The 17,443-nt window shown below is 31.7% G+C and overlaps 1 protein-coding gene across 2 annotated transcripts in view; it reads right to left on the bottom strand.

The window, feature by feature from the left end:
* Window positions 1-13,604: 13,604 nt before the first annotated feature.
* Window positions 13,605-17,443, bottom strand: part of LOC143082162 (uncharacterized) — a 44,064-nt gene continuing 40,225 nt past the window's right edge. For both annotated transcript variants that reach the window (XM_076257723.1, XM_076257722.1), the window contains exons 3-7: window positions 16,613-16,718; window positions 16,001-16,132; window positions 15,309-15,584; window positions 14,701-14,884; window positions 13,605-14,277 (exon numbers count right to left, since the gene is read on the bottom strand). In XM_076257723.1, coding sequence (XP_076113838.1) covers window positions 14,136-14,277; window positions 14,701-14,884; window positions 15,309-15,584; window positions 16,001-16,132; window positions 16,613-16,718 — 840 coding nt within the window. In that variant the 3' untranslated portion in view covers window positions 13,605-14,135. The remainder of the gene's footprint in view (window positions 14,278-14,700; window positions 14,885-15,308; window positions 15,585-16,000; window positions 16,133-16,612; window positions 16,719-17,443) is intronic.

Genomic DNA, 17,443 nt, shown 5'->3' with positions numbered 1-17,443 from the left:
AAAACAAGTTATTCTTATTGAATTTTATTTTCTATGTTTAACCTGTTATATGCATGTAGCAACCTTTATATTTCTTAAAAAATACTTTTTTCTGAACTATAATGAAAAGTAAGGTTATAATCAAAATACTTTTTTTTAAGTGAGACATATTTTTTATCAATCATAATAATTCAACAAATGTTAGAAACAAGTTTACATACAAATAATCTTGTGTATCAAAATTCTGTGTTGTGAAAAGATTTTGTTTTTTTTCAGGATTTTTCCCAATATGTTTCAAGAAATCAAAATGCATAATTTTTGCTTGTAGATTTTTATTCGGGATTTTTCCCGAAATGGGTAAAAAGAAATCAAAATGCATAATTTTTGCCTGTAGATTTTATTTCGGGATTTTTCCCGAAATGGGTAAAAAGAAATCAAAATGCACAATTTTTGCTTGTAGATTTTATTTCGGGATTTTTCCCGAAATGGGTAAAAAGAAATCAAAATGCATAATTTTTGCTGGTAGATTTTATTTTCGGGATTTTTCCCGAAGTGGGTAAATAAAATCTATGCACCAAGTGTGTGTCTGATATTGGTTTCATATTTTCTGGATTTTTCCCGAAATGTGGAAAGAAATTATTAGTCATGAGATCTAGCATATACATTTCATATTTTCGGGATAAATCCCGAAATATTTGAAGACATCTGTGTTATACATTTTGTACTTAGTTTATTTTTGTCGGGATATTTCCCGAAATGTGTTTCAGGTCTGTTTGTTAAAATGCTTTGCCAACATATATATGTCATAAAATTTAATGTTGAAAATGATTTCGGGACATTTCCCAAATAAATAGCTGTCATATACATTTTTACCACAAATATTTTAAAACTATCATATATTTTGGGAAATTTCCCCAACATTTATTGTAAGTTTAATAAATTATGAGAATAAAAACATGGAATATTGTAAAAGTTGTGTATTTTTTTAATGAAACATGTATTCATTTATAGTAAACATTGAAAAAGATTATAAAAAGGAATAAAATGGATTTTACTCTTTTAAAATAGAGTCTGTTTACTATGTTTTATTCAGTTGTATCTGCGAGGCTTTTGTTATTTAAAAAGAAACACTCGTCACAAATAGTTCCAATATACGAACAAGGAAGTATATTTATATGTATCAAATGCATTAAAAAAAAACTTTCATACTAATTATATGCTTTTATTGTGTAAAGTATATCAATACATTAATTACAAAAACACATCTACAGGAATTTAATCTCTTGTCAACAATACGACACAAAGAAGTTTCTATTTCATGTGATTTGCATTTTCTAAAATCATAGTGAATCAATTAAGAACATAAAACGAAAAGGTATATTGTTTTGATAATCATAAAGATAACATATTTGCACATACGTCAACTGCACAAGGTTTTTTTTTCGCACACTGGTTTTGGCGTCAGCACACTAAATACAGTTGATGCGTTCAGAATTATTTTTTAGTCTGACAAACCCAATTTATTTATTGATGAGTTGTTAATAGATATGTACTAGCTTTGTGTCATAAGTTTTTTGTTTTTTGAGTTAATTTGACGAGTCAAGCCTTTATCAACTACCTTTTTACAGTGTGTTCCAATGCTGTGTTTTTACACAAATGTTCAAGGTAAGGAAAGGGTTAACAGCTTACAAACATGCTAACCCCGCAAAATGTTGTATGTATGTTTAATTTATCAAATTATTTAATTCAACATTGTCACGATCTTATTTGATTGGAATTAAGTAATATTAATAAGGGGTGAAGGTAAAATATTAACAAGACAAAAACATACCCCACTTAATAAGGACAAAACACATTCTTAGACTAGTTATATGTCACCCTTCAAATTATCCAGCGTCTGTAAAAGTTAGGAAAACATTAAGCATACACCACCAAAGATGTTATCACAACCAAATCCTCCAAATTATAAACAAAACACGCTTACTGCATGGAAAACGATACATGCACAATGAGATTTTGCAGAAATTCCCACGAAATGAAATTTAAAAATCAATTTTTAAAAAGCATCTTACGAAACGGATGTCAACATAGGTCCTTTAAATGTTTAACAATACAATAGATCAAATATAATAATTATTGTCAACCTTTTCAAAACAAAAAATTTCACAGTCTTCTTATGTTGCATGTTCTCCTAGTGAGCCACTTTCTATTGTTTGTGTAAACACTCGACATTCAAAATAGATACAACTAAATATTAAAGATTTTAAATGAAAATCACATTTTGTGCATCTAAAGTGCTTTTCGAGTAAATAATAATAATAAAGTGGGATAGAATAATTTTACAAAAATACAGAACTCCAATGAGAGGAGGTCCATTAAACCTTACAAAATCAATCGTTATTAAGCGATGGACCGAGTGAAAAACAACTGTTATATTTCTGACTTGGTGTAGGCATCTTCAGCAAACCAATTGTGGGTAAAACTTGCTTTTATAGATAGTTACACATCCCATTTGTATTACAGTTCATACTTTTGTAATATTTATGGAATTGAGTGAACAAACCACACAGAAAAATGTAGGTTAAATTATGTTACATTTATTTTGATCCAGTAGCCCAAACTATGTAAACATAAATCACAGACAAACAACACAACTGACTAAAAATATAAACATACAAACTAATATTCTTTTAATGTGTTTTGTCATTTTATTTTGCCAGGGACTTTACGATTAATTTTTCCTCGGAGTTCAGTATTTTTGTGATTTTACTTTTTTTATATAACGAAGATGCCAATAAAACAATGTTGTAGCTAATAGTAATTATGACAAAGATGCCAACAAAACAGTTTTGTAGATGAGGGTCGAATGAAAACAAAAATTCACGACAAAAGAGATTATTTCAGCTTCCCAATTGTGAACTTTCCATTTCTATGAAGCAACAGTCCAACAGCGTCTGCATACGGAGTATATATCTTCCAATTCATACGATATTCCCGGGATTTGTTTTCCTTGTTCTATCATGAATGATTTCCTTGATAGAGAGTTGCTGCTCACAAAGAAGATATTAAACCTAGAGTTCCAAATGATGAAGTTGAAATCATATATTCGTCAATTTTACGGACGCCATCAGGAGCTGGTTGACCGTTAAGGATTTTTCGTTTAACAGAAAATATCGGATATGTTCCTTTTGTCGTAACTACAATCCCATTTCCTTTTCACAAGTTTGACCTACCGATTATAATTTTTCAACGGGTTTGTAGTAACACCAGCAACCCGATCTGCTAACTCTTCCAGTGCACTTGAGATCACCACAAGTTTGTGTGGGCTTGTGTACTATTAGTTGTCTGTTTGTCTTTTTCTTTTTAGCCATGGAGTTGTCAGTTTATTTTCGATATATGAGTTTGAATGTCCCTCTGGTATTTTTTGCTCCTTCTTTGCACTTACATGTTAACATAATTTTTATTTCTAGATAGTTAAATATTCTGTTCTGAGTTGAGTATACATACATCACCTGCAATTCAAAGTGCATTTATTGAGAAACGGTTTAATCAAACATTAACCGATACTATTACTATAAATGTGCATAGTCGACACCAATATAAGACGGTGGTTATCTACAAAAGAGGGGTCAAAGATACCACAGGAACAGTCAAACTAATAAATCGAAAATAACCAGACAACGCCATGGCTAAAAATGAAAAGGTCAAACAGACAAATAATAGTACTCAAGAAATAACATAAAAAACTAAAGACAGAGCAACACGAGTCTCATGTGCTCCGGAAAGGTAAAGCAGATCCTGCTCCAAATGTGGCAACTTATTAGATGACTATGTGATTATTGCGCATATGGCGAAGGACATATTTTCTTTCGTTCTGCACTTTGTTTTACTGATTGCAAAATACGCTTTGACCACTATGCAGTACGACACGCCTATCTTTCCGCTGTACCTATTGTTTTTCCTTGTTAATGATGGGAGTTCTCATTTTTTTAATCAAATTTTCATGCTTTTCTTGTAAATATGAGTATTTGGAAATAGAAAGACACTCTTAACAATTACCAAAATTGTAAAGGAGATATAAGTATGTATTTAATTGGGTCGCATACAAATTCAATTTATTTCAAAAGAACAAATACAACCTACGTAGTGTGGTCATTTTAGCAGTATGTTTATTGTAGCCATAAAACCAGGTTCAAGTCACAATTTTTTCTAAAAAGTCCTATATCAAGTCAGAAATATGGCAGTTAAATGTTATCAAATAGTTCGTTTCTTTGTATGTTGACGTTTGTTTTTGTTGTATTTCAGTGTTCCTGCTATTCCTTTGTTGTACTATTATAGTTTATGCGTTTCCCTCGGTTTTAGTTTGTAGCCCGGATTTGATTTCTATCGGTCGATCGCTGACTTTTGAACACCGGTATACTTCTGTTGTCTTTATGGTTACCTTATGTGATATATTCACAGAACAGATGAGGTTTTACAAAGTGATCATAGTTCGCCGAAATTTCCTTCATGATTAACTCGTCTGTCAAACCCCGAAACCAAATAAGCCAAAATGTATATGAATTGGTCCTGATATAATTCGTTTTTATTTAGTGTTTTTGAGTAAACTGTTTTTACTCCTAAATTGAGGGAAATAAAGTATTTTATGACAAACTGTGCTATATTTTTTACAATACAAGTTTCCATAGTTCTATTTGGGTCTGCAATTATTTTGGCTTAATTATGAACTTAAGTTAAAAAAGTTTGTCATGTTATGTGTGCCAGTTATGCATCGTATGTTACTATGACCTTAAAACACAAATTACTTAGAATTTCTGGCATTTGTGTTAAAAATATCAACCTAATGGGATTTTAACATATCAAATTATTCTACGTATCAAGCTTGGTATTCAGGACGTACTAAAAATATCCAATGAAAAACTACTGAATATCACATATCTCAAACTATACTCTTCCTTTTCAATACATGCAAATGAATAAATAACATTGACACCATGATATGGATATGTGTATTGCAATACATATAGTGAAAACGAGGCCAAGGCCGACAATCAAATGTCAACATTTCAGTTTCCGGGATAAATAGTTCATACATTAAGCAAGAGGAAATGGGACTTATTTTCGATGACTTTTTTCAAAATTTAAAGTATCACAACTTGGTTTTTGTTCTTTGAGTTATCAATTATGAAGTTCATGTCAACATGTTTAACATGCAAACCAATTATAAATGCTTGAAACTATTCATCACTACAACTAGATATCTCAAATATAAATAGAACGAATGTTCCTTTATATATTTTAAAATATATTGAGAATAAAAACACATTCCAGGTACATAATGTACTTCAATTACCTTTAAGCGCTATGTTTGGCTCTTCAGATATACTGTAAGAAACAGTATGTGTGACTGGATTGTGTTTTATTTCTGAATATATTTTGACATACACACCATTGTATCAAAGAATATTTACTCTATATGCATACTATATTCTGAAAATAAGGCTGTACAATTATCACAATAGTTATTGTAGTTGGCTTTGTTCTAATTCTGGTCTTACCTTTATTTGATGAGTTTCGAGTCGTTTCACGGATGAAGGATGTCATTGAGGAGATGAATCGCGATTACTCGTCAACTCGACTATTATTACTCGATTCAGTTCCAGAAACATGAGTATGGTTCCAATGTTGGCAATCTCTAAAGTTGTTGTTGTTGTTGTTGTTTTTATTTATTATGTAAGTGTTTTGAACACCTAAAAATATGATGCTTGGAAATGTTAACTAGTTTTTAAATCGTTCATTCACGACTTTTTTTGGTTATGACAATTAAGACTTGTATATGGAATATAGACTTTTGTTAAAGAATAGGCAATTTCTTGACTGAGAGAAGTTTTGAGATGGCGTTGAAATATTTACCTTTTGACGTACATCTCATATCTTCTTCTATCAAGGTATTTATTGGTCTGCCTACAACTCATCTGTTGCTGTTCTATTTTTGTTTTCCAAAAAGAACTGAAAGCTGACTTAGTGCACACGTTAGTTCTTAATAAAGGCAACAGTAGTATACCGCTGTTCAATAGTTATAGATCGATTTAACTGACACGAACCCAGGTAACAAACAAAAACCGAAGGAAACAACTATAAGAGGAAATCAACGGAATAACGGAACAACAGAAACACTGAACTGCAAATATTTCATGCATATTCAGGACGAGAACAAGTTAAACAATAAATACAATAGGTAGGTTGTTGTAATAGAGGCCATCTAGGGTGATGGTCGGGGAAATTTGGACTGCCACTGGAAAATGAGGGTATAATGGATAGGAACTGCTACAAAATTAAACACCAACGTACATAGAATTATACCAGTTTATTTAATATTGACAAGAATTTCGTATTCCGAAGTTAAATGATTTTTATACAATAAAACAAAACCAATGCATGGATCATAGAAAACATTATAGGTCAAATATTAAAACATCATGAAGTTAATTTAATAAGATATAAATGAATGATTTAATGAATGCAGTATGCAATTCACATACGATTGGAAAAATAAAATAATGTCTAATGTCATACTAAATAATTATATAATATATTAATATCGTCAATTATTAAAACCAATCCCTATTTGGCTATAGTTTTGAGATGTATAGAAATTGTATGAATGATATAAACAAATTTCCCACGATTTAATAGTCAATATCCGATCGTTATCATGGTCATTACAGACGCCTTTTTATCATTGTTTAATCACAAGTGCACTTCGTTGTTAAATTAATTTATATCAACCTAAATAATAGGTGTCCTACTTGTAAAGTCGGTTTTAGGAAAATTATCATTTCCCAATTCTTGTGTGCTTGATCAAGAGAGTTTCTTTGGTTTGCAATATATTATTAGATCGTTGCAGCATATAAGTAAAGGGACAAAGGTCAAAGGGGTTAATTGTTATACAATGTTACCCCATATACGTTTTTATATAATTCTTTAATTCAAATTGCATCTTACAAGTCATGTTCTTGTCAACCAACTATGACATATTTAGCATCACGTGACACATTGTCTAGTAAGTAATATTCCACCATTTTCTACGTAAATACATGTACAAAGTCAGGAAGATGACTGTTCTTTTCCATTCGTTCGATTTGTTTGAGTTTTGTTTTTGGCATTTTGTGAATGCCTTCTGTTCTTGAATTTTCCTTGGAGTTTTAAATTTTGTTATTTACTTTTCAATGATCGTATATGGCTTTGTTTATGACGCTAAAATGCGCTTTCGTAGAATTGTATTTGTGACATAAATAAAGAATATAGTGATTGGCTGATTTGTTTATAACATGATAGAAATGCTCGGTGCAGCCTTTCATTTTCACCGGTTCTCAGCATTGTACAATCACATTAAGAGGCAATATATAGTCATTATATAAAGTCATTATATGTATCAGATAAGTCAGTTAGGTGCCATTTCAAGAGTGGAGCAGGATCTGCTTATTATTCTAGAGCACCTGACATCACCCCTAGTTATGTGGTGTTTGTTTGCTCAGTCTGTAGTTGTCTATGTTGTGTTTTGTTTACTGTTATCTTGTTATCGGTTTTTATTTCTTGCTAGGCATTGTCAGTTTGTCGTCGTCTTATAAGTTTCACGTCCATTCTCTCTGAACTAGTACACATTTTTTTTTGTTATGGGGCCAGCTGAAGCCTGGTAAATATAGAGTTCGTAAATGAAACTACCGTCGATGTATGTATTTTACTATTCTTGAAAACAAACTTTTTATAAAGGTTATCAACATTTGTTATTTGTTTGTGTTTTTCGTACTGATTTGATGAGTTAATCCATCTTCATTTGATTTTTATAGTTTGTTCGCATGTTACAGAGAAATATCTCCTGGTTTTCGTATGATTGCAGCAAATAGTTACGACTGGGCGTTAACATCCACCCACCAATCGATCAATCAATACATTGTAGAAATAAATCTTCGAGCAATTTTTTAATAGTTTTGATAGAAGCAATAAAACCCCCAAACAGTTTATAACAAATGAAACTATACTCTAGAACAAAAATGACAGTTCTAATGTAGAACAGTTTTTTGCCGTTTTACCGGCCTAAATCTAAAAGTACATCTGGCTTAAAAGTCACGATAAAAAATTTCGTAACCAATATTTATAGAAAAAAAAACTGCTTTAAAAAACAATTATTTGATCATAAATCAATAGTTAGTTTATTTTAAAGAAAGATTTCACTTTCATAGGCGGCGACAGGGAGACGCTATTTTATTTAATTTTTCGTATTTGAAAGAATAACTGTTAATTCATGGTTCATATCATTAGCAAATTGCACTTCAAAGATATTTGCCACGACAAAAGTATAGCGCTCTTTGACATACATAATTTCTGTAATTAGATTGAAATTGAAAATGAAGAATATACATCACTAACTTTACCCGGATATATTCCGGGTAATTATTTCCTTTGACTAGTGTCACGTGACAGATGACATACATGTGCACCAGTGAATATTGGAAACACCAAACAAATATTTTTAATCAATTTCTATTTAAAATACAACTCAAAAATTTGTAAAATCCTCTTTTAAATATAAATAAAACAAGAATGTGTCCATAGTACAAGGATGCCCTACCCGCACTATCATTTTCTATGTTCAGTGCCGTGAAATTGGGATCAAAACTCTAATTTGGCATATCATAGGAAACATGTGTACTAAGTTGCTAGTAGATTGGACACCAACTTCATCAAAAACTACCTTGACCAAAAACTTTAACCCGCAGCGGGAAAGACGGACGGACGAATGATCGGACGAACGAACAGACGAATGCACAGACGAACGAACGGACGCACAGAGCAGAAAACATAATGCACCTCTACTTTCGTAGGTGGGCATAACAAGAATACGTGTGTGCTATGTCTTATTTTTACTGAGACCAATTATAACTTCTCCTTCTTATCTCATTGAAAAAAAACAATTTATTGCTGCTCCTTTTTATGTTATTTTAGATGATATTCTACAATTTCGCAATTAAAAATTGATAGGAACTATGATTTGTCAATATACAGTAACTGTACACAAGATACTCACCCGATTTACAGTTGTATGATAATACCTCTACACATAGCATTTTCTATAAAAAAAAAACAACATTTGAATATGTTTTCCATACATACAAAAAAGAAAATGTGCTATGATCTCCAATCTAATTAAAATTAAATCTCCGCACTCGCTCATATTTTATGCTTGGTCGCTGCGAGTGCGGAGATTAAATTTTTTATTAGATTGTATGATTTTCAATGTTACAACTGTTCACTAAGGTCAAAATGACCTGGCTTTAGGTCATTGTATGGTGTTCAACAACGAGCAACACCCATAGCAAGTAGTAGTCAACTTTAGAAAACTCCGACCTAACAAAATGTGAAACAAACAGAATATATGACAAAACAATAATAAACTAATAAAAGACAACAGACCCCGACTTAAAGGGGCACTAGCTGTCAATTTCATGGTCACCGATTTGACTCAAATTCTCATAGTTGATTTATAACAATGAAAAACATTTATCCAAACTATCAAAAGTCTAAAATAAACAGTTTACAGAGCATGGGGTAAATAATATATAGGTTCGTTTCGTGTGTATTTTAGTCCAGACCTCATCTAACTTTAAACTATCGATTTGACCCCAAATGACCATATACATGTAAGCGATGTAAACATAAAGAAATGAATAGATCAAACCAACACGTGCAATTGGATTTTTATAGGTCTGTTGGATTTTATTTTATAGATTAAAAATAGATGTTTCTCATTGTTTTTAACCGTAAAAGAATGATTTTATAATGCATCGAATTAGTAATCAAATGATTTAATACGTCTCGGTTATTGTATAGAAAGGTATATACTATGAAAATTAGAGCGAGGGGCTTTGCCCCAAGCTCTTATTCATAGTATATACCTTTCTATACAATATCCAATTTAGCACATATTTACAACTTGAGTAATCCTGTAATTAGTCTATTGATATGTTTTGGCTGACTGGATGTAGCTCATCAAGTTACGTAGTTTTGTAAATCTACTCACTATAATATCATTGTAAAAATGGGATTTCAAAAGGCCCTTGACTTTAGAATGTAAAGAAGGTAGCTGCTGGTGTAAGTATGTTTATTGATATGAACAAAGCGTGGTTTTACTATACATGTTCTTATTTACATGGTAAGATGACAAAATGAATTGACCAAGTGCAGACAATTCTTAAATTGCAGTGAAAGCTTTACATTCTTGAAAACATTTTTTTAATTTCACATAAAACCTAAAACTATCTTAATACAATCAGTTGGATCCCCCTCCCACATCTTTGGTTGAAACACCTTTTAAAAATGGCTGGATCTGCCCCTGGTATGTACCCATAGGTAGTCTATAGTGCCTAACAAGATTTTGTGAGGTAGACGAAATTGACTTTAAAACGATCGTATTGACTTTTGATGTGCAGAAATAGGCAGATCGGACATATTTTGACTTTAGTTACTTACTTTTTAAGTTTGGGATTAATTGTAATCAACATATTCCAATGAGACTGACAAATGCTTTTTTTTATTATGATAAATAATAATTTTACCTGCCGTAGTCGTGCGTAAAATATATTTCGGTATTTCTCTTACGAAAATGACTTGTTTAATGGAACAAAACGTATTATTTGTAAACTTTCTCTTTACTTTTCACAATAGGCTTTTAAAAAATAACCTTTCAACTGTATATTCCGAAAATTTTGTGAAAATCGAATAAGTGGCAATTCTTACCTTTCATACCTTAACTTTCATTGATAAAACATAATATTGACTCGTCCAGTGTCCAGTTTGAAGGTCATTTTAGTTACCGTACACATTCATGCACGTTCTAATTAATCAATAGTTATGTATGAAAAGCATAAACAAGTTTGAAGGTAAACTAATAACAACTTAATCCAATCAAATTGCCTACGATTCAATAACAATGACCAGTCTACATCATAAAAATGTATAGGGGTAAACTGGGTAGGGAGAAAATGTCAGATATATTAAGTTCATTATTTTGCAATAACGAGTAAAAATTTGTTAACCAATAGATTTGTTATAATTTCATAAACATGTCGTTATGTATTGGTATAGTTTTTGGATCTTTCATTAGCGTAAATAAGGCTGTAGAAAGTTTGGCCTTCAAAAGTCAACATAATCATTGACTTTATAAAGAAAATTCGCCTTTTTAAAACATTGAATGTTTCACAAATAATACGCGACAACAAAGCAAAATCATTTCTTAAAACACTGCAAAAAAAATAATTCTGATTGATGCAGTGGTATTGTCATAAATTGCACTGGAGTGAACAGTGGTACATCAAACGTCGAATTCCCTCACACAATGTTATCACACACTATAGTGGATAGTTTATATGCATGAAATATTTGTCACTGGACATTAGGCAACCAATTATCGACCAATTTATGACTAAATATATCAAATTGCTTTATTAATAACTTCCCTTCAAAAGATTCATGGTTGACTCTTTTTGTGTACAAAGTAATTGCATGGAAGATAAAGGATTACAAATTTTAGATTGAGTTGTACTTTAATCAAGGTATAAAGCACCATTATTATTACTCTTTATTTAAATGAAAGAAACTTTTTTAATTGTCAAAACAAAATTTATATCAAAAGATTGATTAGTAGGATGTTAAAAATATTTTTGAAAACTAATTACAAACTATTTAGTTAAATTTGGAACACATCATTTATTTCAAAATAGCCAGTAGCAATTTTTGTTCTAATATCTTGATTACAATACAATGAAATCTTACCATTGTGGTCATTCATGCGTAGTTACTTAGTACACGGAAAAAGTATGTACTATGAAAATTAGAAGGCAAATTCAAGCAATGTGATTGGACGAGAAGTTGTAAGTATGTGCTAACGTAGTTTCACTTTCATTGTTGACATTCTTTTTTTTTTTAAATAACCAGTACACGTACAATGCATGCGTTGTCAATCTCTAGCTAGGGGTTAAATTGAAGTTCACATGAATACGGATTTAAAGAGGTCGACTCATTCACTTGCAAGTGAATAACTAATTATCAATGTTTCCTAACGTAATTTGACAAAATTGAACCTTTTTGGCCGCAAAAAGCGAATTGTTATTTCACTATTTCACTTTCATTATTGATTGAACCAAACAAAAAATCAAACTTTAGATTTTTTTATATATCTCGTAGCTATAGTGCCCCTTTAACAAAATGTGAAACATTTCAAACAGTCTGATTTATGACAAACATTAAACGAAAGGTTTATGCGACACACATCAACCAATAGCTGCTGCAAACAAAATAACTGCTATTTATTTTCATATATGATAACAGAGAGAACTAAGAATGTTTACACAAATTACATAAGCTATTAATTTTGCCGCCCCAATTCATATATTCATGGTGTTACCAAGAACAAACAATCGAATCGAAATCGACACCGGAACTGTCTATATTTTCCGGAACAAAATGCTTTAAATCGCACTTCAGACTCTCAAATTTCAAGTATCATCAAACAATGGGGATGCAAAATCAACCCACATGTAGGTAAAGACGCGAAAAATAAGATATAAATAGAAATTTACAAGTGTGGTCGGAAACTGACTATTCCAAATTTGAATGATCATTGATAAACCATTGACATTTTACGCTTTGTATTCCGGATAAAAGAAGAGCCAAACAAAAGGATGAATATAATGAAGACGAATTTACAAGTTTAAATGAATGCCCCGTTGGTATCTTAGGTGTCTGTCGCCTCTTTGTTGATATTAACTTTAAAAAAGGCGTTATGGACCACAATTTAATTCTTGAATAAACATTTTCAGCTATTGTAAGACTTTTCCGTCTATGGTCGATACTGTTTCAAATGCTTTTCCGTCAATTGTCGACATGCTTTTCCGTCTATGGTCGATACTGTTTCGAATGCTTTTCCGTCAATGGTCGACACTGTTTCGAATGTTTTTCTGTCAATGGTCAACATGCTTTTCCGTTAATGGTCGACACTGTTTTGAATGCCTTTCCGTCATTGGTCGACATGCTTTTCCGTCATTGGTCAACACTGTTTTGAATGCCTTTCCGTCATTGGTCGACACTGTTTTGAAAGACTTCCGTCAATGGTTTACACTGTTTCGAATGCTTTTCCGCTTATGGTCGACATTTTTTTTCCGTCAATGATCGATATTGTTTCGAATGCTATCAAAGTGCCGATAATGATCCGTTCTCTGGTTTGGCGAATAGGACGAAAAAAAAAGATGTCAGTTTACCTTATAATTAATTGTCATTTAAAATTCTGAGAGAAACAGATTCTAACCACTTCAATGTCAATACTGATATTTATACTCTGCGTATTTTCTGATATATAATCGCGATAGAATATGAAACAAAATTTACCTCCGGTGTAGAAATATTGTTACGTTTCGCCCTTGTTACATAATTACACTTTGTTTGTATTTTTGCCTTTCCCATAATTTAACGGCTGTTTTTCTACAATCAGAAGAGTAAACTCTTTAGTGATCACCGTGGTAAATTATACAATAAAATACAGGAATAAGTTGGCATGAATTAACTAATAGTCATATTTATTATTTTATTTACATAATAAAATTTTAAAAAATCAACAACGAAGAACGACAACTGAATTAATCGTTCTCGAATTAACAGTATAATACAGTGGCAGTGTTAATTTCATTGTAACACAATATGTACATAATACGAGCAACAAAAATCACAGATTCAGATCTCCTCCCTAGGCATACAGCATATCTCAGTCTGCAAAAATGTCTCACTTGAACACATGCATACGTTAAAAAGGCATAAAGTACTGGAATTAACATGTCGCCATTAACCCTGGCAGGGTACCAACACGACATACACAATTGCACTCTTCGTCGACCCTTTTGTTCAATCTCAAATATAAATGAGATTTATGAAATAATGTTTCTTATTCATTACCAAGCAATAAAGCGATTCATATAACAGTTTGTAAAAGATAATGAAACATGTTCTTGGCATAATTTGTATTAAGTTAATATTGTTTTGTCACTTTTTGAATGTTTGTGACTGATGAACGCTGAACACATCTGTGTAGAAATACTTGATTTATTTTAATATGCGATTTGATGTTTGATGGTCATCCCCCTTTTTGGGTCGTATTGTCTGTATTTTTTCGGTACTTTGGCCCAGTTGAACCTGTAGATAAGTCTGGTACCTTCTTGTCTACTCATAAACCCGCTTTTGTAGTAATGTCTGAAGTGAGAAAGTAATATGTCATGATTTCATTACAATATCAAGATAATAATACTAATGTAGTAACTTTTATTGATTCTGACAAAATTAAGTGTTTTCCTTTAGGTAGGTTTTGACATTGTTTTTCGAACATTTCTAGGTATTCCAAGATCATTGTCCATTCATTCTATTGTATATTGTCTGCTAGGAAATGAATAATTTCCGGTGATTGATAGCATGAATTTGATCAATCTCCTTTGATTTAATAATGGCTTCATGTTTTCTTATATAATATTTGATAAGTCCTCGGAACATTGCATTGTATTATATTTGTAACAATCATGTAAATTTCCTTAATATCTTGTATTAGTTTCCATTCTATCTGTTTTCTTTGTTAAATTTTTCTAAGAAATGATTAATCACGTGACATAAGAGTTACCGTACCTGATTCCCCTGCTGAGCTTTTCGAAGTTCATGTCATCCTTTCTCTTCATATTTCCCCACAGCCGACTGATCTCACTCGTGTCAACAAACCGGAAGGTCCCCTGGGAGATATCCGTCCATTCAACGTGTTTACCTTTTTTTAATTCTTCCAATAAGAACTTCCATAACAAAACGTTCTTGGCACCTGAAAGGAATTACCATAATATATATTATTTTTCATTGAGAAAATATGATTTGCATATAATTTATATTTATTCATTATCTTGTTTCTGTATGCAACGTGTTTTAATTATTAAAAGTAACAGCAAAAATCAGCAATCTACTGATATGTTTTTAAATAATTTGTTAACACTGTTAACTGTGAAATATCTAAATGAATGGAAAATGCTTCGAAAATAGATGCCTTGTTTCCTGCTTGCAGTAAGTCTTTTTTAAATCGCTTTCAAATGGTTTTTATCTTCATTTTTACGGCAAGTATAAATTGCATTCTTTGAAAACGTCTCCTTACATACACAGAAATTGGTTACAGAAATCGAAGAAGGTGTGTGATATGTATTGAGTATACAGCAGTCCAACAACATCATAAAACAAAAAAGACATTACTGTACCTCGTTTCCCTTTTCTACAAATACTGCTACTTTCTTCGTCATCCTCAGAGTCAGACATTACATGATTGGAACTCAGTCTATTTACATTATTGGAATGCCGGTTTCCTTTGAATAAAGTTTCGAAGGCCGGTAAATTGTTACTTTGTTGGGGTTTACACAGTTGCTGATACGGGGCACTATTAAGTGATTGCTGAAATTGTTCTGTATGTGAATACTTTTCTTCCACGTCTCTTTCGTAAAATTCTATCATTTCCATGTCTACTTGATCAAGGATAACTGAAAAACGAAAGAAACCCCAATATATATATATGATTATATATAATATTTAAACGTTTCAAAGAGAAAATCCTAGAGTGGTCAAATATTATTGACTTCGGTTCCAAATATGTCTTTATATGAAAGTTTTTTTTTTGTTATTAGGAGAATTAAGTGTTGTCGAAAGATCTTTGGTTGTTTCTGTTTGATATGTTCAAAACTTTAAAGAATCGGTGAGATTTAAATATATTCCCCTAATTAGAGGTAGATAATAATATTTTAAGATGGTAGGTTGTCGAATACTTAAATTACCTTGAAATTGAACTGTCGAAAATGGAGTAAAAACAAAATTTTACATAAAAATTAAAGACTGTACAAATAGCATTGCAATTCACGAATAGTCCCATACTTTGAGGTCCCCAAAAATAAAATTTTACCACTTGAATCATCTGACTCATGACTATCGTCTAGATCTGAGCTTCCCGGGCATGTCATTGTTGTATAATGGTAATCTGTTCCGCTCAGCATAAACTGACCATGCATCGGCCTTATAGGATAGTCCAGGGGATCTGTAAAATTGAAATAAAAGTTACAATATTGGGTATACACAGGAAATAATCAGAAGAATCTGTAAATACACAACTGTTACAATAGAGATTAAAGACAAAGACAGCAACCCAACCACACAATAACAAACAAATCAAAGACCCGTGTTATACACAACTGTTTCAATGGAGTTTAATACAAAGACAGCAACCCAACCACACAAAAAACAAAATAAAAGCCATGTAGAGGTTAACAAAAGTCGTAAATAGAACAAAGCGACTATCAAAGATCCTCCATTGCTTTATTGATGCACATGATTAAAATACCATCTTATACAATTAACACAAAGTAACCCTTAACACAGAAAAAAACTCAGGGTTTTTATCAAAAAACGCCTAAAATGTCATTTTAAAGATTTTTTGATAAAACTAAAGTGCAAATTTAAAGTATTTTAAACAATTGTTAGGAGATAGTTTATCATTTGTAAATCAGCTATTAATTACCTGTGTATATATAGTGTCCATTATTGTTGGGGTCATACGATGAATACAGGCTGTCATCTCCAGCCCATTCAGACTCGTGATAATTCTGTAAAACACTCAAACTTCTCTGAAACAATAAAATAGGAAAACCGTGAATAAAGTCGTTACTTCATAGTCTTCATTCAAAATTCAAAAGAATGTTTTCGGTTAATTATTCATAGCCCGCATGCAAAAGCCTATTTAAGGTCGAACATTGAAGGCTATGTACACTTGTGTTCTAGTGAACAATATAAAATAAGAAGATGTAGTATGAACGGCAATGAGACCACTATCCAATAATTTACAGTGAACAATATAAAAAAAGATGTAGTATGAACGGCAATGAGACAACTATCCAATAATTTACAGTGAACAATATAAAAAAAGATGTAGTATGAACGGCAATGAGACAACTATCCAATAATCCAAATGAAGCAAAATTAAACAACTATAGATCTCCGTACACTCTTTAACGATGAACGAAACCCATATAGTACAATCAGCTATAAAAGGCCCCGATATGACATAATGTATTACAATACAAACGGTCTGATTTTCTACCAAAACAAACCGAGCATTCGAAGAAAAATAACGCTCCCTCCCTCCCATCAGCTGTTTAACATGTATATGTTTAGCTGATGAAAAAGGATGTCAGAACCTAAACCAGAGACGGATTTAAGGGGGACCCAGGGGACCCCTCTTAGCCAGTCAGTGGACCTCCTTTTATAAAAAATTCTGGATCCGCCGCTGTAACCCGTCTGATAACGTGCAGAAAACCATGTTGCTCAAGAGATTACGCTACCACCCTTTTAA

The sequence above is a fragment of the Mytilus galloprovincialis genome, chromosome 7 (assembly GCF_965363235.1).
Source record: "Mytilus galloprovincialis chromosome 7, xbMytGall1.hap1.1, whole genome shotgun sequence".
Taxonomy (NCBI): Eukaryota; Metazoa; Mollusca; class Bivalvia; order Mytilida; family Mytilidae; genus Mytilus; species Mytilus galloprovincialis.
The sequence above is the reverse complement of the archived record's forward strand: the minus strand, read 5'-3'. Positions and strand labels throughout refer to the sequence as shown.